At 48.6% G+C, this 27610-nt stretch overlaps 1 protein-coding gene across 7 annotated transcripts in view; it reads left to right on the forward strand.

The window, feature by feature from the left end:
• The window catches only part of Eef2k (eukaryotic elongation factor-2 kinase), a 63653-nt gene that overhangs the window by 30319 nt on the left and 5724 nt on the right, over positions 1-27610 (forward strand). For 4 of the 7 annotated variants that reach the window (NM_012947.3, XM_087634537.1, XM_087634582.1 and 1 more), the window contains 15 exon segments: positions 4709-4809; positions 7644-7704; positions 9333-9370; positions 9779-9950; positions 13925-14074; positions 14665-14797; positions 15157-15284; positions 16032-16233; positions 17416-17483; positions 18819-18896; positions 19295-19357; positions 20928-21062; positions 21196-21384; positions 24230-24354; positions 26296-26474. In NM_012947.3, coding sequence (NP_037079.1) covers positions 4709-4809; positions 7644-7704; positions 9333-9370; positions 9779-9950; positions 13925-14074; positions 14665-14797; positions 15157-15284; positions 16032-16233; positions 17416-17483; positions 18819-18896; positions 19295-19357; positions 20928-21062; positions 21196-21384; positions 24230-24354; positions 26296-26474 — 1822 coding nt within the window. 7 annotated transcript variants of the gene reach the window in all.

Raw genomic sequence — 27610 nt, forward strand, 5'->3', positions numbered from 1 at the left:
GTGAACACCAATAGTCCCAGCATTTGGGAGGCTAAGGCAGGAGGATAGAGAACTTGGGGTCAGCTTTCTGTAGTGAGACCCTGTCTTAGAAACAAATCAGTTACATCAAAGCCATCTGTGGCTGGTAAGGTTTGGAGTGATTCCTGGGTTTGGGAAAAGGTGAATTGTCCCCAAGTGCCACCTGTCACGTACTTTCTTCCTTGTTTGTTGTTTGGTTTTGTTTTTAGCAGTTTTTGGGATGGGACTTGAGACCTCATGAGTGCTAAGCAGGCACTGTGCTAATTAGCCACAGCCTCAACTCCTTCACTGTTGCTGTGGTCGGAGTTACAGAGTGTAGCCAGGTGACCTCTGTTGATAGCCCATCCTCCCCAGCATGGGACAGCCCTTGTTGCTGGTGGTGAAGTCTTTCTGTACAGGCATGCTCAGAAGGGCAGGCAGCCCCCAGCTCCCCAGACACAGATGAGCCATTCCCAGCAGCACGACTGAAAGAGACATCGGGGTTGTGCATTTTAAAGTACAGGGATTGGAATTTAGTAACTGGTTTGGATGTCAACAAAGCTGCTGGGAGTCATTCATAAGAAGGGAAAAAAATGAATGCAAGCTTAACGTCTAACCCTGGAGAACGGGCGAGGAGCCATTTCTGTAGCAACAAAGGCACACTGTGCATTATCTACACTGCTGCAAATGTGCACATTTTACGCTTCCTTGACATAACCTCCCATTAAAATTTGAGTGACATATTTACTGCTCCTTGGAATATAGCTTACAAAAAACATTTTCGTGGGGCAGGTGCTGAGGACTGAGCCCAGGACCAAGTACTCCACTACACTGACCTGTTTCCCAGGCCCCCAGACTTTAAATCTGGCCCAGCAATTACACTGAGATAAAAAAAAAAAAAAAAAAAAAAAAACCAATCCTACTGAGATTGCACAAGTATGCAGAGTTGGAGAGACAGAAATGTTCGAGTCAGCACTGTTTGTACTGGGACATACTGGAAGACATCCAAGTCTGATCTCCTGGAGGCATATGCTTAGGGCACACCTACACAGTTCTGTATCCCACGGTCCTGGGAAGGGTGCTAGGTCGACCAGCCGTCTGTACTTGAGCAAGGGAGAGCCATCTCAGACTGAGTGTTAGGTGCAGAGAGTAGGATTCCTAACAAAGCAAGGCATGCGGTCCTTGATGCACATCCTAACAAGGCAGAGAGGAAACTTGCTGAGTGTCCACAGCAAGTGTCAGCCCAGAAAGGGCTATCGGAGGACTTCCGCTTTCTAACTCAGAGTTCTGTAGTGCTTGTGGTTTTTATGCGAAGCAGATGATCCTCTTGGGGTGGGGGCAGTTAGGATCACTTAATAAAATATGAAGGCCCGGGGATCTGCTTACATCCGCAAAAGGATGTAATTTATATTTGCTATGTTATTCCAATCTTATTTTTTTAAAATGCATAGAACAAAACTCACTGAAGGTACAGACAGTGGCTACTGGGGTGGAGGGACTATGGTGGACTGGACTGTTCTTTTCGGTATTTGCCAAGTGGTTTTCATTAATCCTAAATTAGCTTTCAGACTGGAAGGGGAAAAAAAAATAAGGGTTTTGTAGAGATTGGAAAGCCTCCTGTAAGGGAGCTCTGGCTCTCTCTCTCTCTCTCTCTCTCTCTCTCTCTCTCTCTCTCTCTGTGTGTGTGCGTGTGTGTGTGTGTGTGTGTGTGTGTGTGTGTGTGTGTGTGTGTGTGTGAAGTCTCAGCTCCTTTCCCTGGCTTACTCTATTTTTAACAGGGTCCCCAGGAGGGGTCCATGCTAGGAGGGTGGGCAGTGCTCTGCTGAGGCCTGGGAAGTTGGACTTCTTCCAAGGATGGCCAGGATACTGAGGGACACCGGTGGTGACAAAAGCAGTCTAAAATTGCTGTCCCCTGACTGCCCCTTCCATATCTGAGCGTTCCTTCTGGCCTGTCTCATGTAGATGATGCCCAGTCCTCTGCCCATTATCCTCCCCACAAAGGAGGATCCACTGACCTGGGAGGGAGTTTGGGCCTTGGTGATTCTGGGGAGGCCACTGAGCAAAGATTTGGGTTTCTTTGGGGCAAAGATTTGAGTTTCTTAGGAAGAGAACACCATGGACTAAGGGTGTTGGCTCAGAAAGGGCAGGGAAGAGTCTACTTTGGTTTCCCCAAAGCAATAAAATGGAGTGAAGAAAGTTAAATGGTGCTGGGTCTGTCTGTTTTCTTGTTATTGTAACAAGGCAACAGAGATGGGACAGTTTATAAAGAATAGCTGCTGGCTGGGGATCTTGGCACACACCTTTAACCCCACCTCTTGGGAGGCAGTAGATGGGCAGATCTTTATGAGTCTGAGGCCAGCCTGGCCTACATATAGAGTTCCAGGATAGCCAGGGCTACACTATGAAACCCTGTCTCAAAAAGGATATAGTGGAGGAGGAGACAATTAATTAATTAACTAGTTTATAAGATTGGTTCCCTGGGAGTCCAAGAGCACTATCCTGGCATCTTCCATGTATCTGGCAAGAGCCTTGTCCTGCTGAGTCATAATATGGCAGAGGGCATCATGTGACGAGATGCGGTGGCTGTATTAAACCTGATCTTTTCCTCTTGTCATGAAGCCACTGGTGCTGCCATGGGGCTGGCCTCCTCTACTCTAGTCAACTCCCAAGTTTCCCATTTCTAAATACCGGCACGGGAGAGCTCAGGGATTGAGTTTCCAGGACATGAGGTTTGGGGGACATGCTCAGACCCCAGCACATGCCACAATGCCTTTTAAAGCCTTCCTCTTCCTCCTCCAGATCTTCCTCCTCCTCTTATCCTTTTCATGCTTCTTCCTTGTTTTGAGACAGGTCTGTGTAGCACTGTCCACCCTGGTACTTTCTAGGACGACCTCAGACTCATGGTAGTCCACCAGCCTCAGCTTCCCAAGTGCTGGGACTACAGATGTGCACCAATATCCCTAGCTGTCTTAGCCTTCTAAATGAAGCAGTCCTTGCCATAGGACTTAGGTCTGGGTTGGCCAGATCACAGAATGTATCTTGCATTAGCGTGAGAGTGAGCCTGTGTCCTGCTTCTGTGGGAGATTCCTGCATGGAGGAGCTGCTGGGTGAGGTTAAGGCATAAGGGTTCTGTTGTTGTTTCTCCCCTAGTATAGCTCTTTAGCAGGGTGTCTTTTGCAAAAAGTCTGTTTGCGTGGTGCTATATCAGGAAATCAGTGCCCTGGCAGGTTCTCACTACAGATGTGTAGCTTGTCCACCTTAAGAAAGGAGCATTTTCGGGGCTGGGGATTTAGCTCAGTGGTAGAGCGCTTACCTAGGAAGCACAAGGCCCTGGGTTCGGTCCCCAGCTCCGAAAAAAAGAACCAAAAAAAAAAAAAAGAAAAAAAAAAAAGAAAGGAGCATTTTCTTGGAGTGCCTCGTGTATACTAGGCAAGCAGTTTATCACTGAACTGTACTCCTGGCCCAATATCATACCACATCTTATTTAATTTTTTTGAGTCAGGGTCTCACTGTGTAGGTCTGGCTATCCTGGAACTATGATGATCAGGCCTCAACTTACAGAAACCCACCTGCCCTGCACTCATCTTTTATTATTAAAAGTGTGTGAGTGTGTGTGTATGTGAGTGTGTATGTGAGTGTGTGTATGTGTGTATATGAGTGTGTGAGTGTGTGTATGTGAGTATGTGTGTGTGAATGTGTGTGTGTATGTGTGCGTCCGTGTGTATGTGAGTGTGTGTGAATGTGTGTGAATGTGTGTGTGTGTATATGAGTGTGTGAGTGTGTGTATGTGAGTATGTGTGTGTGAATGTGTGTGTGTATGTGTGCGTCCGGGTGTATGTGAGTGTGTGTGAATGTGTGTGAATGTGTGTGTGTGAGTGTGTATATGAGTGTGTGAGTGTGTGTATGTCAGTATGTGTGTGTGAATGTGTGTATGTGTGCGTCCGTGTGTATGTGAGTGTGTGTGAATGTGTGTGAATGTGTGTGTGAGTGTGTATATGAGTGTGTGAGTGTGTGTATGTCAGTATGTGTGTGTGAATGTGTGTATGTGTGCGTCCGTGTGTATGTGAGTGTGTGTGAATGTGTGTGAATGTGAGTGTGTGTATGTGTGTGAGTATGCGAGTGTGTGTATGTGTGTGTGTGAATGTGTGTGTGTGTGTCCGTGTGTGTGTGAGTATGTGTGTGTATGTGTGTGAGTATGTGAGTGTGTGTATGTGAGTGTGTGTGAATGTGTGTGTGTATGTGTGTGTCTGTGTGTGTGTGTGTGTGTGTGTGTGTGTGTGTACGCACACACGCGCACACGCACATGGACTTAGATACCTAAAGAAGGCAGAAGACAACAGATCCTCTGGAGCTAGAGTTAGGTAGGCAGTTGTAGCTGTGTGAGATGGCTGCTGGGACCTAAACCCAGGTCCTCTGCAAGAACAGTGCATGTTCTTAACCATTGAGCCATCTCTCCAGCCCTCAAAAAATCATATTTTCTCTTTCAGTTTTTTGGCAGCAGAGGAAGAACTGTGTAATTAACATGTCAGCGGCTTCTGTCCATAGGCTGAGCCTGTGAGAACACACTGGGCCCCTCTGGGACTGTTCTTGATAGGGCAGAGGAAGGGACTCCTTTCTTTTAGATGCTCTGGTCCTCCCCAGAGGACGTAACTGGGGAAGAGGCAGCCGGCTGCCCTTGGCCTGGGCCTAACGCTCCCTTTGCCTTCTGCAGGAGGCCTGGAAGCATGCGATCGAGAAGGCCAAGCACATGCCCGACCCCTGGGCTGAATTCCATCTGGAGGACATCGCCACAGAGCATGCTACTCGGCACAGGTCAGCAGTTTGCCCCAGGGCTTTGAGGACTTCTCGAGGGGACTGGGCAGGGATTTTGGGTCCTGCTTCTGGTTAAAGAGAAGGAACTAATACAGTGCCCCAATTTCAGATACTTACATCACGTGGGATTGTTAGAGAGATCCAACCAGTTAAGTCTGTGTAAACACACAAAATCGGAAGCAATCTGAAACGCAAAAACGTTTTGATCCTAAATGTTTTAGATGGGGAGGAGGTTAGGCAGCAAAGGGGCGTTTATGCTCCATTTGAAGTTGGTTGAGAGTCGGGCAGCTCCTCAGGGCAGCTCAGGGATCCAGGTTCCTTCTGACCTGTGACACCATCATCCCAACACTTGTCCTTGCAAACACTAGTAGAGACGAACAGCATCAGGCAGGTTTTGATGCCGGTCCTGGTAGTGACATCACCTTTCCTTGGCTGGCACTCTGTCCTCTCCTTCATTGCTTCTCCCATTCTTCAAGAAGATGGCTGCAGGGCCTCCTGTGTGCCGCCTCCTCCTACTCAGGAAGCCCACCTTCCAGTGTGGGGCAGGATGGGTCAGCCCAGTAGGTACTCCAGCATGTGAAGGATAAGTGGGTTCTAACTCTACCTACAACAGCACTGGGGTAGCAAGCTGCCCAGGCTCTGGGGAATCAACAAGGAAAGAGGGTCCCTACGCTGGCTTGACTCTGTGTCTTGAACTCCAGCAGGGACCTGAGACCAGGCTGAACTGTTTACTTCCTAAATAAATGGCTGAGTTTATACCACCCAGACTGCCAGCGAGAGGAAGCCAACGTGGCTGGCTTTCTAGAACATTCTGTTCACTTGATTCCAGGCATGGCTGTCTGGGACATTCTGAAAACGGAAGCTTCCTTCTTTGGCTATAGCTTTTTTAAGATTAAAAGTCTTGGTACAAGCTGGCCCTTTGTTTAGGACAGGTTTTCCTGTCTCTTTGAATTGTTTCCAGGGTGGGTGAGAGTTGGATCCTGCTTTAAACATACCTGGGTTTGAATCCTGACGCTCAGGCAGGAGACCTCACCTCTGAGCCAGTTTCTATAAAACAGGCACAAAAATTGTCACCTTTCAGGGTCTCTACAGAGATTAAATGAAACAATCTGCTTTAGAACCCAGCATATAGTGAATGTTCCACAAACTTTAGGCACAATAGGCATTCATTCATTCATTCATTCACTTACAGTGTTACTGGGGATCAAACAGCACGGGCGCGCGCACACACACACACACACACACACACATATGTACATTCGTAAGTACATATACATACTGGGGGCTTCCTTATATACCAAACAAGTGTTCTCACTACCTGTGAGCTACACTCCCAGCCTTCGTCTCATTTTTATTTTGAGACAGGGTCCTCCCAAGTTGCCTAGGCTGACTTTGAACTTACTACACAGCCCAGACAGACCTCAAACATGGCTATTCTTTTGCCTCACCTTTGAAAGCAACTGGGGCTTCCGATCTGTTTCAGCATTCCTGGCTGACTCTTGCCTTTATGACGTTAGTGGTTATGAGCACCAAGCAAGACCCTTTCAAGGTTGCTCACTGACCCCCTTCCCAGCCTCTGGGTGCGTCTCCCAGTGGAGGTGAGGACGTGGTGCATCTATGGCCTCCGCCTGTATATGTAGCCCCGTGTAGAAGATAGCGCTGTGTCCCTCTGTCTGCAAGCGGATTGACAGCCTAGCAGAGCCCTCTTCTCTGAGCCTGGGGTAACTTGCCAGGCTTCTGTTCCTCCCTGCACAGGTGCTCTGAAAACCTGTTCTCCCAGGTCTGGGTGTTCTGGCCCAGAGGCTGCTGGGGAGAGATAAGGGTTGGATCCTGCTGAGGTGACTCATTGAGATAAGGAACCCTGCCAGGCAAGCCATTTAAGGCCCACCCGGCTTGGGGATGCCAGATGTGGGGTGGGAAAGTGGACTCCTGGGAATGGGGAGATGGGAATGTTCTAGAGCCACCTCTCCCTCCTCCCATCTCTCCTCCTCCGTTGTTCCATCCTCATCTATTTCTCTCTCATCTCCCTCTCTTTCGCCACCTGTCTCCCCCTGTTTCCTCTCTGTCTCTCCACCTCGCTCCACCTGTCTCAAACACTTCCAATCTCTTGATCAGTCCCTCCCTCTCCCAGTCTCTTTCCCATCTCCTCCTCCATCACATCCTGTGTTTCCCTCACAGTTTACAGTCTCTTTCCTTTCTTGCCTCAGAGGGAAGTCCTTCCCCACCCGCTGCCCCCTAATACACCGCAACAGTCCTTACCTCTTGGGAGATAGATACCTGTGTGGGCTGTGCCTGGCTCAGGCGCCTAGCGTGGTTGAGAGACTGCTGTCTACCTCCCTCCCTGGGACCTGCGGTTTGTGGCCGTTGGGTCTCAGGCAGTCCCTATGTCCAGAGTTGCTCCTACAGTCCAGCTTGAGCTCATTTCGGGATGTAGAGACCTAACAGTTACATAGAGCAGTTATAAAGGGTACATCTCTAGTCGAACCCTGCATGCGTTTATCAAGCACAAGGCCCCATGCTGAACAAGACACACATGGGCCGGTTTGTGGATTTGTGCCCTCGTGAAAGAGCAGAGAAGCCAGACAGGGGTCCAGCAGGGAGTGCTGATCTTGGTAAAAGAGCAACACCACACAGAAGGAATAAATGTGTCTGAGGAAAGGCAAGTCCCCTTGAGGGAGGGGAGGGTCCACAGATCACCCCAAGGGTCAGCAAGCCTGATAGCCCAAGTGCAGAACAGGCTGGGTCCTGAGGCCGGTAGAAAGCCCAAGAGAGTTTGAGCAAAAGAGGGAAGGGCAGGACCAGGATGCTCTCTAGGTGAGCTCTGATCTCTGCAGGTACAATGCTGTCACCGGGGAGTGGCTGAAAGACGAGGTTCTGATCAAGATGGCATCTCAGGTAAGCAGAAGCCTGAGCTGTGAGGGGCAGGGCCCGATGGGGACTTTCCCAAGCCATTCTTAGTGCCCTCCTTTCACTTTTTACATTTCTTTATTTTTATTTACTTATTTATTGTGTGTATGTGTGGGAGGGGGAGGGAGAGAGGGACGGAGGAAAGGTTGGACGGACAGACAGACAGACAGACTGGGATAGGGACAGGGACAGGTCTTTTGCAGGCCAGGCTAGCTAGCATCACTCTCATGATGTAGTATAGGCTGGCCTCAAATTAACAATCCTCCTGTGATGTAGTATAGGCTGGCCTCAAATTAACAATCCTCCTGTTTCTACCTCCTGCTTGCATGCTATGAACCCACTTCAATTTTTTTTTTATCTTGGGATTTTTCTGTGTTATTGTTTACATTACATATAATTGTATTCTTATTTATTTTGTGTGTGTATCTGTGGTGTTTGTGTGTTTGTATTTGTACCACAGAATGTTTGTGGAGGTCAGAGGACATCTTGTTTCTTTTCTTCTTGTGGATGCCAGGAATCAAATTCATGTTGTCACATTTGGTGGCAAGCACTTATACTTGCCGAGCTGTCCAACTATTGTGATGTTGTTGTTGTTGTTGTTGTTGTTGTTGTTACATTTATTTGTGTGTGAATACGTGCATGCTACAGTGCACCATTGGTTGTGACCATTGGTTCTCTTTTCTTTCTTTCTCTCTCTCTCTCTCTCTCTCTCTCTCTCTGTGTGTGTGTGTGTGTGTGTGTGTGTGTGTGTGTGTGTGTGTGTGTGTTGAGACGAGATGGTTTTCTGTGTAGCCCTGGCTGAAACTCTATCTGTAGACCAGGCTGGTCTTGAACTGAGACATCTGCCTGCTTTTGCCTCCCAAGTGCCGGGAGTGAGGAGGGCATGCGCTGCCACACCCGACTTTTTTTTCCTTCTTGGTTCTCTTTTCATCATGTGGCTCTGGTCAGGCTCACTGCAAGCAGTTTACTCACTGAGCCGTGTCACCAGCCCACATTTCGTGTCCTTATATACTAGTTTATTAACATGTGTCTCACATACCAGACAATTCACCCACCTAATTTACATAGTTCAGGTTTGGGATGTGGGCTATTGATAGCATTCTTGTCTAACATGTACTAGGTCTTGGTATCCATCCCCAGCACTGCAGGGAGAGAGAGAGAGAGAGAAAGAGAGAGGGGGGAAGGAAGGAAAAAAGAAAGAGAGAAGGAGGGAGGAAGAAGAAGAAAGGAAGGAAGAAGGAAGAAGCAAAGTATGTAATTCAGTGGCACAGAACATCCTGGCTGGGGCGCATGGCAGAGGAGGCCTGTTCACCTGATGGTGGCCAGAAAACGAAAAGAGGAAAACAAAGGCTATGAAGATAGCCTTTGTAGTGCGCTGCCTCTCCCCAGCATCTGGGGCTTTACACTATCCATTCTTCCATTGGATTGAGATGATTTATCGGGAGTCCTCATCCCAGCAGTCTCCAGGCTGAAAGGCTATCTGGCTTTGGAACTGAGGCCCAGGAGGGACAGCCTAGGGTTATTGGGATTGAGGTAAAGTACAGACAACTTCTGGGCAGTCAGTGACAAGGGGATCGTCGGGTGTGGGCACTGATGACTCTGTCCTGTCTTTTCAGCCCTTCGGCTGTGGAGCAATGAGGGAGTGCTTCAGGACGTAAGTGACTTGGCCTGGGGCTTCTGCGAAGACTTCTAAAAGCCTAGGACTTTGGGCTATTCCCAATCAAAGGCTGGGGACGAGTGGCCTAAGCCTCCTTGTAGCTCATGTTCTTCTCCATCTCGTGTCTGTTGGACCCCACCCTGGGCCAGCTGCAGGGCTCTGGAGGGACAGGGATTGTCACTCACCTGCTTGGGTATTTGGAGTCGGGTAGGAGGCCACAGACACTGGTCCTTTCCCCTCAGGCTCTGAATGGAGGAGTGGGGATGTTGCCTTTCCTATACCTCCTGTACTCTCTTCCTTCCCCCACCCAGTGTCTCACAAGGTCTGGTTGTTCTGAAATCCCAGAGTTGTGTCCTTCGTGAGCCCCTGAGGTCTAGAAGGGCTCCCCCTTGCCTTTCTTCTCAGGAAGAAACTCTCCAACTTCTTGCATGCCCAGCATTGGAAGGGGGCCTCCAACTACGTGGCAAAACGCTACCTCGAGCCAGTGGACAGGAGCGTGTACTTTGAGGATGTGCAGCTCCAGATGGAAGCGAAGCTCTGGGGGGAGGAGTACAACCGGCACAAGCCCCCCAAGCAGGTGTGTGAGCCCCACCTGCCTCCCTCCTACCCAGTGGCTGGCCACGCAGGTGAAACACAGGGACCTTTCTTCACCTCTGCAGTTCCGGGATTCAAATCTGAGCTTTGCATATGCCAGGCAAGGGCTGGACCATGGAGTCACATCTCAAAACCCGTCTTGTTCTGGCATTGAACTTATGATCCTCCTCCCTCAGGCTCTGGAATTCTGGGATTAAAAGCATTCACCACTGTCTTAGTTAGGTTTTCACTGCTGTGAACAGACACCTGACCGAGGCAAGTCTTATAAAGGACAACATTTGATTAAGGCTGGCTTAGAGGTTCAGTCCATTATCACCAAGGCAGGAGCATGGCAGCATCCAGGCAGGCACGGTGCAGGAGGAGCTGAGGTCTCCATCTTCATCTGAAGGCTGCTAACAGAATACTGGCTTCCAGGCAGCTAGGATGAGGGTCTTAAAGCCCACACCCACAGTGACACACCCACTCCAACAGGGCCACACCTTCTAATAGTGCCACTCCCTGGGCCAAGCATATGCAAACCCCAACCACCATGCCTAGTCCTTTACCCTTCCCACCAGTTGTCAGAATCACCACTGTGGGAGGAGCAGGCATCGTAAGCCTTGCACGTCATATGCAGCAGATCGTTATTCCTAAAAGCAGAGCCGTGTGGTTGGAACATTTTTATCTCTGTAAATAGGTAGCTGTGTTCCTTATGATCTTTATCAGATAAGTTGATTTTTTTTTCTATCTCTGTGGTGTGGCTGGCACACACGTGCCACAGCGCAAATATGGAGGTCAGAGGACAACCCTCTGGAGTCCGAGTTCTCTTTTTCCCATAGGGGCCCAGGGACTGAACTTGAGTCATCAGCTCGGTGCCAAGCTCCTTCACCTGCTGAGCCATTTCATGGTCCCTTTCATGAGTTTTGTTTGACACTGGATCCAGCTCTCGGCACTGCCCCTCTGCTATAACATGGCACTAACGGACACTTCTTGTCTGTCTGTCTGTGGGCGTAAGAAGACATGGCTTTCTGCCTCCATTCTTCATCCATTGTTTGCATAGCTATTGGACACAGACCCTGGGTGTCTCAGGAAAGCCATACTTTCATGCTGCCTGCAGGATCTATCAGTCATCTGCTTATAAGACCTCTGAGGAAGCACACCTGGGGTGACTGCAAGAGGCCACAGTCATTATATAGATATATATAATATAAAGTGAATAAGATAGTAGTAGTAGTAGTAGTAGTAGTAGTAGTAGTAGTAGTAGAAGAAGAAGGAGAAGAAGAAGAAGAAGAAGAAGAAGAAGAAGAAGAAGAAGAAGAAGAAGAAGAAGAAGAAGAAGAAGAAGAAACCACAGTCTGCTAGATGTAGTGGCACATGCCTTTAATACCAGCACTCGGGAGGTAGAGGCAGGAGGATTTCTGTGAGTTCAAGGCCAATATGGTTTATAGAGCAACTTCTCGACCAAGCCAGTGCTACCCTGTGAGTCCCTGCCTGAAAAACAAACAAACAACGATAACAAAGGAAGCCTCCGTCCCCACTCGGGCTGTGACCTCACCGTTTGCTCTGCTCTGCCCTGCCTCCTTTCTCTTCCTTCTTTGCTTATTTCCTGCCCCAGGACCTTTGTTCTGGTTGTGCCTGCATCGGGTTCTCTAATCTTGGTATGGTGAGCTTCTTCTCGCAGGCCAGGGCTCAGCTTACACAGCACCTGTCACCCCCAGAGTAAGGCCATCAGCCCACTGTAGATAAGATCCCTTCTAACCAGCCACCTTTGCCATGTTCTTCTGTTTTTCCTTTCTTTGAAGCACTGTGATCTAAAAGGGACCTATTCCTTTAGTTAATATTTTAGTGCCCCCACCCCCTGGTTTCGTATCTCATTTGTTTCTGCCCCCCCTAGTGCCTGGGTATCAAGCGAGTAGTAACAAAACTGAATTAAATGAATGAGGTTATCTGACCAGGTGTCGTTTGCCCGCTCGGCTGTGCTTGGCCACCTACCAAAGCCTGTCCCACCATCCCTGTAGGGAGTGAGCCATACTGGAGATAGGACCCTTCCTGGAACTGTTTGCCCTTCTCCTCAGATGGGTTCTCAGAACTGTAGCTGTCTTTGCTAAAGGTCTCAGCTGTCGCCTCTGGGCTCAGGTTGCTTCTGCAGCTGTTGCTTGCCTGTCTGGTGACCCTCCTCCCTAGAGGGTTGTTGCTTGTGAAGCCAAACTTGGTTCTTTCTGTGTTATGGGTGGTACTGAGAGCCCTAGGAGCCATGCAGAGTCCTCAGTAATTAGAGGCCACAGGGCAGGGCGTGGAGAGACAGCTCAAGAGTTAAGAGTACTGGCTGTTCTTCCAAAGGACCCAGAGGTTCAATCCCCAGCACCCACATGGTGGCTCACAACTGTCTGTAACTTGAGTTCCAGAGATCCAACACCCTCACAAAGACACGTACATAGGCAAAACACCAATGTACAAGAAATAAAAATAAATAAGTTAGAAACCACAGGTTCATCACTCACATGACAGCTCACTACTTCTGTAACTCCAGTTCCAGGGGATCCAACACTTTCCAATAGACACATATATAGGCAAAACACCAAGGCACATAAAATAAAAATAAATCAATTAGAAGCCAGGGGTCTCTTTTACTCCACTTTACAACCCATACATAATAATACACATTAGCAACTGTATAACATTCAACACACACTTGGGAGGCAGAGGCAGGTAGATCTCTGTGCGTTTGATGCCAGCCTGGTCTACGTAGTGAGTTACGAAGCAGCCAGAGATACATAGTGAGACCCTATCTTGAAATCCCCCACCACCAAAATAAATCAATTAAAAAAAATAAAAATTAAAAAATGTTGGTGTTTCTTATAATTCCCCATTGCAGAGGAAAAAAACCCTACTTCTCGTTGTTGGGACCAAATGTCTTACAAGGAACAATGTAAGAAGGGTTAATTTTTGCTCAGAATTGGTACAAAAGGTCTGTCATCAGGAACATGAGGCCAGTTAGGCAGACAGGAAGTAGGACTGGACTGTAAAGCCCCAAGGGCTGCAGTGACCCACTTCTCTTGGTAAAACGTCACTTCCTAAAGGTGCCGTAGCACCACCAGTTTGGGACACCATAAATTTAGTCTCTGTGCCAAGTCGGACTTCCCTGTATCTGCACACAAGAAAACTAAAACACAGCTGGGTGGTGGTGGTGGTGGTGGTGGTGGTGGTGGTGGCACACGCCTTTAGTCCCAGCACTCAGGAGGCAGAAGTAGGCAGAGTTTGAAGCCAGCCTGGTCTACAGAGTGAGTTACAGGACAGCCAGGGCTACACAGAGAAACCCTGTCTGGAAAACTGGAGGAGGAAGAAGAGGAGGAGAAGCAGGAGGGGAGGGGGCACACAGGACATGAAGAGAAGGACAATGATACACAGTGACACATAATTACTTGCCCAAATTTGCAATATTAGTGCTAGGCTCAGTCTGAGTTGCTGGCAAACAAATCCATAAATTTGCATTTGCACAGATACAAAATGGTTTCTTTATAATTTGTGTAAAAGTGGCTCTGGGTGGGCTAATACCTTGTGTCCTTGAAGTCACCCAGAGACCTGGTACCTTCTGTCCTGCTACTTTATCACCTCTTGGGACCACACTGACCACAATTCCACTTATGGCTCCCAAACAGTCCCCTTGCAGGGCAGGATGCATTTTGAGTGACCTTTATTTCTGGTGCTCATTTCCCATTGGTTAGTTGTGGTCACATGGTCATACCTAGCTGCAAGAGAAGCTACTCAGTGATTCCCTTTGTGATTCTGACTGTGCATCCTGCTAAAATCTGGAGATGGTGATCTTCATACTTAAAGGAAAGGGAAAGGGTAGGTTCTGGGTACAGTTAGCAGTTCTTGCAAGAGAGCTAGCTAGTGAGTGGTGAGACTAGATCTGTGTGAGGTGTGTGTTCCCAGCCCAGTCCTTCCACTTGACCCTGCTCCCTGTTCTTCCACCAGGTAGATATCATGCAGATGTGCATCATTGAGCTAAAGGACAGACAAGGACAGCCCCTCTTCCACCTGGAGCACTACATTGAGGGCAAGTACATCAAGTATAATTCCAACTCAGGCTTTGTCCGTGATGACAACATCAGACTAACACCACAGGTGAGGCTCTGGGCTTGCTCTACCTGCACTTTCACCTTCCAACCCTTTAGGAATGCTCAACCATAGAGAGGGAGAGCCTTGTGGGTGGAGCGTTACATCCTCAAAGGCTCCTTATGTGTATTGGAACATAGATGCTCTCAGGGCTGCAACATGGTAGGCACCCGTCCTACCACAGAATAGTGCGCCCAGCTCCTAAACAAGACTCCCCTGCCCTTTTCCATTTCCATGTGTTTGGGCCTATGTGATTCTGAGAATCATCCTTAATCATTCTTCTACCTTATTCTTTGAGTCAGGGTCTCTCCGTCAAACCCAGAGCTCACTGATAGGCCTAGTCTTTCTAGCCAGCTTGTTCTGATGACTGGATCCCCACCTTCCAAGGCTGAATCCCTGAGGTATTTGCAGAGTTGGTTTGATTAGACAAACCCAGACATCCTTCTTGTGGCTTTTACTCTATAAAACTCTTCTTACAGAGAGCACCCTCAACAGGGCTGACCTCAGTATTATAGCCTCTGGCACAGCAGCTGGCCAGCTTCTTCCCAGCCCCCCATCTAGTCTGTTTACAACTGTTTTCTCTTCCTGCCTGGACATAGGCCTTCAGCCATTTCACATTTGAACGTTCTGGTCATCAGCTGATTGTAGTGGACATCCAGGGTGTGGGCGACCTTTATACTGACCCACAGATCCACACTGAGAAAGGCACTGACTTTGGAGATGGTAACCTTGGTAAGTTGGGAGAGCCAGCCATGTCCTTTCTCAGGGACCGTGTCCCCTAAACAGTTAGTTCTTTCTACATCCAAGGGAACATACTGAGACATACTGGGCCTTCCGTAAGATTACACATGTGGGGGACTGGGGATTTAGCTCAGTGGTAGAGCGCTTACCTAGGAAGTGCAAGGCCCTGGGTTCGGTCCCCAGCTCCGAAAAAAAGAACCAAAAAAAAAAAAAAAAAAAAAAGATTACACATGTGGGAACTTGGCTTGTCTGATCCACAACCCCTTCTGTTTAGCACTTTTTCACCGCCTGTCCTGTCCCCACTGTCCTTTGTCACTGCCCAAAAGTAAGATGCCCTGTTCTGCCTGCAGGTGTCCGGGGAATGGCTCTCTTCTTCTACTCTCATGCCTGCAACCGTATTTGCCAGAGCATGGGCCTTGCGCCCTTTGACCTCTCCCCACGGGAGCAGGATGCCGTGAACCAGAGCACCAAGCTGTTGGTGAGTACTCAGAGGCAATTTGCTCGACTGGCCGGTCCTGCCACCAGGAACGCAGACCCTGCTCGCTGTGGGATGGCATTAGCTTGGTTGTGGCCTGTTTATGACCAGAATGGGGAAAAGAGGCAGAAACAGAAGTTACAGGGAGCATGCATGTGTGTGTACTTGCGTACACTTGCACATGTGCACCTGTGCACACATGTACTCCGGTACCTATGAACGTGTGTGTGTGTGTGTGTGTGTGTGTGTGTGTTAACAAATGAGTAACTAGACCTGGCCTTCTGGGCCTGCTCAGTGTGTACTGTGGGACCACCTAGCTTACTCTTCTTACAAGAACCAATTTAGGAGGCAACTAGCAAAAACCAGTTTTGGCCTCTGGGTATACTTAGGGGTATACTTCCTGCTCAAGTCTATAGAGCACAGCCAGTGCTTTAGGAAACACAGAGTGGTAGCCCCTTTGAGATCTATCCATTTGCCCCTTCTTGGGTACCATAGGCTTAATCCTGAACTGATTTATTTTTTTTTTGTTTTTTGTTTTTTTTTTTCGGAGCTGGGGACCGAACCCAGGGCCTTGCGCTTCCTAGGTAAGCGCTCTACCACTGAGCTAAATCCCCAGCCGAACTGATTTATTTTTAAGATTCCCTATTACGCATGTATAAAGGCCAAGGATAAAAAGGCTTCAGGGTTTCTAGGGCCCTCCGTCCCCTATAGCATGCTTGCGTGACGAGAATTCTCCATTAATGTCCCCAGCAATCAGCCAAGACCATCTTGAGGGGGACAGAGGAGAAGTGTGGGAGTCCCCGCATAAGGACACTCTCTGGCAGCCGGCCCCCCTTGCTCCTTCGCCTGTCAGAGAACTCTGGGGATGAGAACATGAGTGATGTGACCTTTGACTCTCTGCCTTCCTCCCCGTCTTCAGCCACACCACACAGCCAGAAGTTGGACCACCTCCGTAAGTCATAGTTCAGTCCCTGGGATATTATGATCATAGCGGGCAGGCACAAGGTAGTACATGCTAAGAAATGAGACAGTTGAGCCCAGATGGCTTAAAAATATAAAAAATAAAGCACCAACAAGTAAAGACTACTAGCCCATTGTGGTTGACTTAGAATTGTTCTGCATTAGGAAATCTGTTAACATTATATCCACAAGCTCAAAGTGCAACGCTGAGGCTGGCAAGATAGCCCACTGGAGAGAGGCATTCTTTGAACATCTAAACGTTTTTAAAAAACTATTTAGAAATGTAAAGCCATTTCTATGAATTGTGTGCGTGCAAGTGCATGCTGGGGGTTGAACACAGGCCTCATTCTTGTTTTGGCTTATTCTATACCATTGACTTCTCTCCAGCCTGCAGACTTAATAAAACTGGTCAGCCTGCTGCGTGTGGTGGCCATGGGTTTATTCCAGCACTTGGGAGACTGAGGCAGGTGGATCTCTGTGAGTTCAAGACCAGCCTGGTTTATATAGTGAATTCCACAACAACCAGAGCTGCATAGTGAGATCCTGACAAAAAAAAACAAACAGTAACAACAAGAACAATAACAATAGGTCAGCCAGACATGTAGGCTGCAGCTTGCTTAGGACAGGAGACAGAAAATGGTGACAACCAGGAAAAAGTTGGCTTGACAGCCATGTGCTACCCACACATTGGGCCCCACATAGACAGGTGGCTTCTCCTCTGCACTGTCTTCAGAGTTGATGTGCTGGTCAGCATGTTATATGTACAGCTGTGCACGCGCAGAGGCACAGTGACTATCAAGGGGCAGACGTAGAAAGGTTTGAGAAAGAACTGTAGTTCTTCACTGGTGCCACAATCCTTTTCCCATGTTGTGCTTCTCTTTAAAAAGCAAAAGTAAGGGGTTGGGGATTTAGCTCAGTGGCAGAGCGCTTGCCTAGGAAGCGCAAGGCCCTGGGTTCGGTCCTCAGCTCCGAAAAAAAGAACCAAAAAAAAAAAAAAAGCAAAAGTAAAATGATGGGCATAGTGGTGCACCCTTGTAACCCCGGCACTTGGTCAGCTGAGACAGGAGGATTACCAAGAGTTGGGCTACATATTGAAGTTTGGTGCAGGTGCTAAAGGCAGGTCCTGTGCAGCTCTGTGTCACGCCCTACATCACCTTTGCTTGTCCCTGCTCAGATTGGCCAGTGTTTGGTGACCTCGATAACATGGGCCCTAGAGACCATGACCGCATGGACAATCACCGGGTGAGTGGGGAGGAGGGAGGCTGCCTGGCTGCCATCTGTTTGGAATCATTACCTTGATCAGATAGTATTTTAAAGAGCTTTGATTTCTTCTCTTCCTTTTTTAAGATTTATTTATTTTATGTATATAAGTACACTGTTGCTGTCTCCAGACACCAGAAGAGGGTATCAGATCCTGTGACAGACAGTTGTGAGCCACCATGTGGGTGCTGGGAATTGAACTCATGACCTCTGGAAGAGCACTCAGTGCTCTTAACCTCTGAGCTATCTCTCCGGCCTTTGATTAGTTACTTAACTCCAGAATGAATGAGATAGATTTTTCTTATTTCCTTTACAAATAGATTTTAATCTAGAATTAGATGGGTGCTGGGGATGGTCTCAGTTGGTAGAGAGAGTGCTGTCCTAGCATGCTTGAAGCCCTGAGTTCAATCCCCAGTACCACAGAAACTGGGTATATTGGTGAACACCTGCCGTTCCAGCACTTGTGGAGGCCAGAGGCTCACAAGTTCAAGGTCATCCTTGTCGACATAGTAAGTTTGAGGCCAGCCTGGGCTATATGAGCCCTTGTCTCAAAACGAGAACAGAGACTAAGTAAATGAAGAAAGACTGATTTCACTCACTGTTTCCTAGGTTTCAGCCCCGTGTATTTCACTCACTGTTTCCTAGGTTTCAGCCCCGTGTATTTCACTGACTGTTTCCTAGGTTTCAGCCCCGCGTATTTCACTCACTGTTTCCTAGGTTTCAGCCCCGTGTTGTTTGGCTTCTTTTATGCTGTGTGATGAGACAGAACCCAGTGGCAGAAGTTGCTCACTTCATGGTGGTCAGGAAACAGGGGTGGGAGACAGGCAGCAAAGAGGCCACCGGACCTGGGGATGAAAGGCTCTTGAAGACCTGCTTCAGTAGTCCTTCCTCCAACCAGGCCCCACATAGTAACACCCCATTCAGCTGTGGACTCATTGATGAGGTTAGCGCTCTCAGGATCCATTTACCTCTCAACTAGCCAGGGACCTTTGGAGGTGCATTTTGTACCAAACTATAACACCTTCAATGAAGGCACTAGCACGAATCCCCACAGCCAAGGAGGCTGAAGCTCAGGGAAGTGGAGCAGCTGCCCCGATCTTGGCCGCTGTGCAGCGGATCTAGGGCTTGTGTCCAAGAGTCAGGTTCCAGGGCCTAAGGTCTTCACCACTGCTCTCTGGACTCCTGACCAGCAGGAGGAAGACTGCTAAATGAGGTAACAAAACAAAGGAGGGGAAGCAGATGACTAGGATGTCCCTGTGTCCTTGCCACCAGGTACTGGAATGCCAGTAGAGCCCTAAGATCGTCTTCTCTCTGCAGGACTCTGAGAATAGTGGGGACAGTGGGTATCCAAGCGAGAAGCGAAGTGACCTGGATGATCCTGAGCCCCGAGAACACGTAAGCACCCCAAGACCCTGAGACCAAAGGCCTCTGTTGCCTCACTTGTTGTCCATAAGAATAAAAAGCTAACAGACCAACAAGAGCTGTCCTTGAGAACATATAAAAGTAAGACAGCAAACCGGATTCCAGATTGAGGCAGATGCAGGGAGGAAGGTGAGGTGCAGAGACCTGGCCAGAGGAAAAACTAAGCACCATTTCCCCTGTGGCTTCACGCCGACTCTGGTACCCTGGGGTCAGTCAGTCTTTTCACACAGAGACGGAAGACTATGAACTCAACAGCTCCATGCAGGAAGGTTCTAGTTTCATGGGGAGCAGGACTAGCGGAGGGTTCTGGGAGAGGTCCTACTCCCCAGGAATTGGCTCCCCCATGTCACTCAGTCTCTGCTCCCTTGCAGGGCCACTCCAATGGCAACCGAAGGCCTGAATCTGATGAGGACAGCCTGGGCAGCTCTGGACGGGTATGCATACGTAGGAACAGGCCCGCCTCTTCCGGCTCTTCTCCTGCCCTGCCTTCCTTCTGACACACTGCCTGCCCCTTCACCTCATGCACGTCCATTTTACAAAGGGCAGGCTGGAGGCCGTGTCCTGAGCAGGGTACCAAGGGATTCCTGGGAAGGGGAAAGATGATGGTCTTGGGAGAAAGTAACAGGACAGCTCAGGTGTTAGAGCGCCTGACAGGAAGGCCTCAGCTTTGCTGCTCTCTCCTCGCCACGGCCCAGGGATCTTTGCCAAGTTGTTCATCACATCGTTCGTATAAGAAACCCGGAGTCCTGGGCGACTTTCCTCAGGTTACCCTGCCACTCCAGGATGTGCTCCTTATCCGAAATGCCTGAGCTGCGGAATGTCTTGGATTTCTGATTAGTTTTCAGTGCTTCATGTGTGTACATTTGTGTGTGAATGCATGTGTGTGTATGTGTGTGTTATGCAGGTTTTGTGTGTTGGTATATATATGGAACCCAAGGTTGATACTGGAAATCATTCTTTATTACCCTTACACTGTATTCTTCAAGGGAGGGTCTCTCAATCAAACCCAGAGCTCACTGATCCGGTTAGTCTTACTAGTCATACTGCTCTGGGGATCAAGCCTCTAGCTTTTCAAGGGGCTGTAATTATTGGCAGGCTGTCGCTCCTACCAGGCTTCTGAGTAGGAGATCGCTCCTTACACTTGTACAGCAAATACTCTAGCCACTGAACAATCTTTCCAACGTCAGATTTTAGATTAAAAAAAAAAAACAAAAATAACGGGGGCTTGGGTGGAGGGAGGATACTTGCATGTATATATACAGTTAGACAACTTGAGGTTCGGCCCAAAGTCAGACCATGAGATTCACTGTGCATGTTTCATACATATTTAACACATGAAGGCTGAGGGTAATTTTACTACTTCCAGTGCAGTTGTCTTTGAGCCACTGTGTGTGTGAAAGGGTATCAAGCACGTCCCGGAAAGGCCAGCCCTACTGCTCTTGTTATTCTGATCTTCAAACGTGTTGTGAGCCTCACGCCTCTCCATGTTTACTAAGTTGGGTCCCTCCCGCCCTTAGAGTCCTTCCTCACCTAACACCTGGTTCCCAGAGGCACCTTATAAGCCTGATCATCCCAGCATCTTTGTCCTCTGCTCATGGTCACCGGAAGCCTTCTCACCCTGGAGTGGGACAGAGCTGCTGCTGGTGTTCTGCCCGTGCTCTGTGACGTGCCTCATCGATGTTGCAAATTTCATCTTGATTAAATTTGCAGAGAGAGAGCAAGTGACCTTGGGGGAGTCAGACTTTCCAGGTGCCTGGTGTGAGGAAGAGCTTAGGAGGAAGCCAGCCAAGGATGCATCATGAGTTCAAGGTCCACCCCAACCACATAGCAAACTCTTGTTGGAATTGTCAAAAACAAACTGAAGGAGTTGGAGCCACACTTGTTCAATAAAATCTGATGTCATCAGGGTTCCTATGCCCCCTCCCTTGCCAGCCAGCCTCCTGATGTCCTGGCTGCTTCTGTGACAGCACGTCCAGTCCCTGCCTGTCGCTTCTCTCCCATCAGGTCTGTGTGGAGACGTGGAACCTGCTCAATCCCTCCCGCCTGCACCTGCCCAGGCCCTCGGCCGTGGCCCTAGAAGTGCAAAGGTTAAATGCTCTGGACCTTGGAAGGAAAATCGGGAAGTCTGTTTTGGGGAAGGTATGGATGATGCCCATTCCCAAGCCCAGGGCTTACTCTTCTCTACTAATCACTTCTCACAGGCTGGCTGGGCTGCTCTTGGGCATGGCTTTGGCCTCTCGGTCAGCCAGACCAACACAAGTCTTTGTGACAGGTCCATCTGGCCATGGTACGGTACCACGAGGGCGGGCGCTTCTGCGAGAAGGATGAGGAATGGGATCAAGAGTCTGCCATCTTCCATCTGGAGCATGCAGCCGACCTGGGAGAACTGGAGGCCATCGTGGGCCTAGGCCTCATGTACTCTCAGCTGCCCCACCACATCCTGGCTGATGTCTCTCTGGAGGTGAGAGGATGTGTGGACCCAACCCGAAGTAAAGGACTCAGCAAGTCAGTCACTTAGGTTGCTACGGGAGGGTTTGTTTTGTTTTGTTTTGTCTGTTTGAGACAGGGCCTGACTTTGCAGCTCTAGCTGCCCTGGAACTCACCATGCAGACCAGGCAGGCCTTGAACTCACAGAAGTCTGCCTGCCTCAGCCTCCTGAGTGCTGAGATTATAGGCATATGCCACTCTGCCCAGCTCCAACTGGAGGACTTTATAGGCAGACAGGCATAATGGCTCACACTTGTAATCCCAGCATCGAGGAGGCTGAGGCAGGAAGATCAGGAGTTTGAGGCCAGCCTGGGCTATGTGTATGACAAGTGTCTCAGGATGGTTGACACCTGTCATGTACAGGAAAGGCCAGCTCCACAATACCCATTATTATCTGATTCTCGAAATAACGAATTCTGATATTAAGTTTGGGGTCAATCACTTCAGAGGTAGAATTGATCTCTATCTTTGGCCAGTAAGTGGGAAATGACAAGCCCCAGGTCCATGCAATAAATGACAGGATATGTTAAGAGAAACAGACGTCCTGGGAGTAAATGAGGAAGAGCCCCGTGTGGGTCTTTGATGGGTCTGTTTATCTCTTGACCGTGTTCAGCCACATTGTAGCTAGGGCAAAGGCGGGCACTCAGTAGCTTCTCATTCATTCAGGGATGGATGGAAGAGGGCTGGTCATGTGAGACAGACAGAAAGGCGGGGTGGGAATGAGCTAGGCAGAGTGTGGGAGGTGAGCAGCTCTCTTAGAGAAACCATGCACACTCAGACTCATGCCCAGAGATGAGAAACAAAATGGCGACAGAGGCCGTTAGCGCTGGAGTGTGGGGTGAGTTGGGGTAGGAGCTGGGGCTGAAGCGCCGGCCAGGAGGAAGCTGAAGTGTCAGGATGGTGACATGCTAGAGATGCTGTACAGGTCCTTGGGTACAGGAAGAAAGAGTTGAGTGCACAGGGCCTGGAAAAGCTTTGGAGAAATTGAGAGTCTGGTGGGTGTGTCTGACCTGTTGTCGTGGAGGCTGTGACTGGATAGAGGACTGGACAAAACCAGACTCAACACAGGCTCAGGCATAGCCCTTTTCAGAGCTGATTGTGGCTCTCGGGCTAGCAGAAGGTAGAGAAGAATGGGCCAGGGACCTTTGTTTCGCTTTTTGAGCAAGTAATGCATTATTGTCATATTTTTAATGTAAGTGTGTATATGTGTGTGTGTTTGTGTATATCTCAAACCATGTACATGGAGGTCAGATGAGAACTTGTAGGAATGCATTCCCTACCTCCCTGTGGATCCCAGGGATCAACTTATGTTGTCAGGATTATTGGCAGATGCCTATACCTGCTAGGCCATCTTGCCGACTTCTAATAATTTCCCTTTTTCTTCCTTATTCATTACCTGCTTCCTTCTACCCCTGCCTTTCCTGTTCTCTTACTCTCTCTCTCTCTCTCTCCTTTCCTGGGGATGACATCCAGGGCTTTGCCTGGTAAGAATGCCTGGTAAGCTCTCTCCACCACTGAGCCACACCTCCAGGGCCATTTTCCCACTTTCTGAAATAGCAAGTTAACCATTCAACTGCTACTCAAGTCTAGTTTTATAAATGTGCCAGTTTCCTGAGACTCTCACAACAGATTACCACACTGTGAGAGCAGCAGAAACACTCCGGGTTCCAGTGTCAGCTGTGCTCCTGCTGGAGGCTCTGGGGAGAATCCTTGTCTCTTACAGTCTCCCCAGAAAAACATCCAAAGCCAGACATGGTGATGTACCCTGTCATCCCAGTACTCGGGAGGCTGTGACAGAAGGATTGTGAGTTCCAAGTCAGCCTCGAGCTAACAGGTTCGGCCCTGTCTAAAACAACCAGCTTATCCATTTGCGTTTGTGTGCATGAGAGCACATGAATGTCGCCACAGCAATGTTGCCTTCTCCCCTCAGTGGATGAGTGGATGAGGATGGTGGAGTGGAATAGTGTTTGATCAGGAGAAGGAATGAAGTACAGTCATGCTGCAACCTGTGTGGCAGAAGCCATGTGAGTGGCATAGCCATAGTCCATGGAGACAGAAAATGGACCAGCCATTGCCTCTGTCTGGTATAGAATGGAAAGAAGGCTATAGGGAAAGCTTGTGAGTGGTGGAGTATGGTATTTCTTTTTGAACTGGTTAAGGTATTCTGAAATTGGACCAGCAAGACGGACGGCTCAGTGGGTAAAAGCACTTGCCATAGACCCTGACAACTTGAGTTCAATCCCTGGGTCCCACACAGTGGAAGGAGAGAACCAACGCCCATAAAATTGTCTTCTGACCTTCACACACTGACACATGCAAACTCACACACAGTAAATAAGTAAACATAATAAAAATTCAGGCTTTTGTTTTGTTTTGATTTGTTTAAGACAGGGTGTCTCTGTTTAGCCCCAACTGTCCTGGAACTCTCTTGTAGACCAGACTGATCTCAAACTCAAGAGATCTCCTGCCTCTGCCCCCCTAGTGCTGGAATTAAATGACATGCACCACTACCTCCTGGGTGAAATTTAGTTTCATGAATCCATGGTGGGGATGGCTGGACAAGTCTATCAATACACTAAAAGCCATGGGCATTTTCTGTGGCAGTCCCAGCTCAGAACTCTTACAACTGAAGAAACTGGAGATTGACAAGAGAGCCCTTTACACACACACACACACACACACACACACACACACACACACACACACACACAGACACAGAGAGAGAGAGAGAGGGAGGGAGAGAGAGAGAGAGAGAGAGAGAGAGAGAGAGAGAGAGAAAGATAGACTCATTTGCTGTTTGTACCCTTCCTTTTTGACAGGAGACAGAAGAGAACAAGACAAAAGGCTTTGATTACCTCCTGAAGGCCGCAGAAGCTGGTGACAGGCAGTCCATGATTTTAGTGGCTCGAGCTTTTGACACCGGCCTGAACCTCAGCCCAGACAGGTACTGTGACTGTCTCCTGATGATGTTGGGATAATCTGGGCCACTCGAGATATTTTTCCTTTCATTCATGATAAACATGGGTTCTAGCTCTGTCTGCTACCCATCCAGTGACCTTCAACAAGTTACTTTACTTCCCCGGCCTCAGTTTCTTCCTTTGGTGAGATAAGAATGATGATGGCATCTATCGCAAATGACCCATGAAGACCAAATACCTTCCCTGCAGTGCCTCACACAGAAAGCTTGCAGTAGATGGCAGCTGTTTGGCCAAGATCTGTAAAGATTTGCTTTAGGGGAAAAAAATCAGAAATATTATGCAGTTCAGTGTGATTGTCCATAGAGAATAGAGTTTGGGGTGATTTTTGACTGCTTTTTTCTGCTCTTGTTTGTAAAAGTTTGGGGCTTTTCTGTACCCACCCTTGCTCTAAAATAGTGACCTGGAGACATAGTATATTTATTAATAAACTTCTTGCACTATAGCTGAGCAGGGTTCACATCTATTCTAACCCTGCTATGCTGCCTACGACCCAGCCACGTGTCCCCTTTACCTGTTATGAAGCTTTGGCTGGGTCCTAGGTGTCCTCTTGGTAGTTTGGCTTATGTGTGTTACTGTAGATTACAGAGCTGGAGGTCCAGTAAGACCGTCTCCTGCAGTGGAGAACAGGGCCAGCCGGCACAGGCAGAACCTAGGGGGACGTAGCACGGGCTGGCTCCCTGTGGTGGTAGATATTAATGTCCTAGTCCTTGGGAGGCTGAGGCAGAAGCGTGGGCTCTCATAAGCAAGGCCAGCCTACATAGACCTTGTTAGCAAATAAATAGGGGTCTGGTTTATTTCTGTTAGTTCAAATGGTTCTAGAGCAGCAGTTCTCAGCCTGAAGGTCACAACCCCTTTGGAATTGAATGACTCTTTCACAGGGGTCACCTAAGATCATTGGAAAACACAGATATTTACATTACAATGAATAATAGTAGCAAAATCACTTATAAAGTAGCAGCAAAAGTAACTTTATGGTTGGAGTCACCACAACAGGAGGAACTGTATTAAAGGGTCGCAGTGTTAGGAAGACTGAGAGCCAGTGCTTCAGAGGCTTCTGCATTGTCCCTCATCTACCACCCTTTCTGCCACTGGGGTAAAGGGCAGCACAGCGAGGACTCGGGCCACTGGATACTTAGGTACAGTCCTAGATAAGTGTCACCCTTCCCCATGGTGTTCTCCTTCCGTTGGTGAGAGAGCTGTGATACCATGCCAGCTTTGTTACAGGAAGATTCCTTAAAAATAGAGAAACTGGGGTTGGGGATTTAGCTCAGTGGTAGAGCACTTGCCTAGCAAGCGCAAGGCCCTGGGTTTTGTCCTCAGCTCCAGAAAAAAAAAATAGAGAAACTGAGGCTGGAGGTGGTGGCACTTAGGAGGCAGAGGCAGGCAGATCTCTGAATTTAGTGCCAGCCTGGTCTATGGTGCAAGTTCCAAGACTGCCAGGGCTACACAGCTAAACCCTCAAAAAGCTCAAAGGAAGCAAGGGAGGGAGGGAGGAATGAAGGAATGAATGAATGAATGAATCTGGGGTTGGAGAGTTTACTCGGAGTCAAGAGCACTTGCTGTTCTTCCAGAGGATCCAAGTTTGGTTCCCAGCACGCAAGGATATTCACAACCACATGCAACTCCAGCTCCAGGGGATCTCCTCCATTCTTTTGGCCTCTGTATACACTGATGGACACACTCAGGGACACATAAACCCAATTTAAAAAAAAAAACATAAACATAAAAAGCCTCCAATATGAAGGTGAATCTTAGATGCGGTGGGTGGCCTTTGGTATTACAGTTTGCAGATGAGAGGTAGTGGTCCCACTGGGATCCCAGGCTTCCCCCCTCCAGCTCAGTGGTCCTCTGCCTTCCCACCCCATTGCCATGGTAACATCCTTCTCCCCTCCGTGTCTCCTGGCAAGGTGTCAAGACTGGTCGGAAGCCTTACACTGGTACAACACGGCCCTGGAGACGACGGACTGCGATGAAGGCGGGGAGTATGACGGAATACAGGACGAGCCCCAGTATGCACTGCTGGCCAGGGAGGCAGAGATGTTGCTCACCGGTGGATTTGGACTGGACAAGAACCCCCAAAGATCAGGTGAGGCTCACAGGGTAGGGCTGGTGAAGGTCTATAGTCCTCATCCCCCTGGAATTAGGACAAGTTACCAGATAGGTCGTTTTCCCACAGTAGGGGGCTCTATGGACCTGGTATGTAGATGAACATTTTAATTTTACCGTATCATATTTTATTTTATATGTCTGAGTGTTTACCGACATGTGTGTGCCTGGTGCCCTCAGAGGCCAGAAGAGAGTTGGATCCCCTGGAACTGGAGTTAACAGTCAGTCAGAGCTGCCACACAGGTGCTGGGAATCAAACCTGGTTTTTCTGCAAGAGCTAACAGATGCTTTAACTGCTGAGCCATCTCCAGCCATGACACGTTTTCCTTTAGTCAGTGTGACTTACAGCATAGCTGGCCTGGAGTTCACTGGATAAGTCAGGCTGGCGAGAGATCCACCTGCCTCCTGAGTGCAGACTTGAGGTGTGCACACTATGCCTAGCAAGATTTACTTCATTGTTTTGAGCTTGTGGCAGTGAGGTGGAGGGGGCAGATAGAGAGATACCGGAGGAGGCCAGAAGAAACCCATCCTGTGGAGCTGGAGTTACAGGTGGTGGAGAGCTACCTAATGTGAGTGCCAGGAACTCACTCTAGTCCTGGTCCTTTGCTCTTAACTCCTGAACCATTTTTTCCCCAGTCCCAAACCTTTTTATTTTAATTCTTTGTTTGTTTGTTTATGTATTCATTCATTCATGCATGTACTCATTCATTCATTCATTCATTCATTCATTCATTCATTCAATGATTTAGAGATGGAATCTCATTTCACCTGTAAAGCTTGTTTCAATGGTGCGCACTTGGGCTGGAGAGATGGCTCAGCGGTTAAGAGCACCCGACTGCTCTTTCAGAGGTCATGAGTTCAATTCCCAGCAACCACATGGTGGCTCACAACCATCTGTAAAGAGATCCGATGCCCTCTTCTGGTGTATCTGAAGACAGCTACAGTGTACTTATATATAATAAATAAATAAAATAAATCTTCAATGGTGCGCACTTGTAAACCCAGCCCTGAGGAGGCCGATGAGAGAAGATGCCAAGTTTCAGGCTACATAGACCCTGTCCCAAAAAAGGCAAACTATTTGCATCTGTGTTTGATTATACGTAGACTTTTCCTCTG

The sequence above is a fragment of the Rattus norvegicus genome, chromosome 1 (genome assembly GCF_021556685.1).
Source record: "Rattus norvegicus strain SHRSP/BbbUtx chromosome 1, alternate assembly SHRSP_T2T, whole genome shotgun sequence".
Lineage (NCBI taxonomy): Eukaryota > Metazoa > Chordata > Mammalia > Rodentia > Muridae > Rattus > Rattus norvegicus.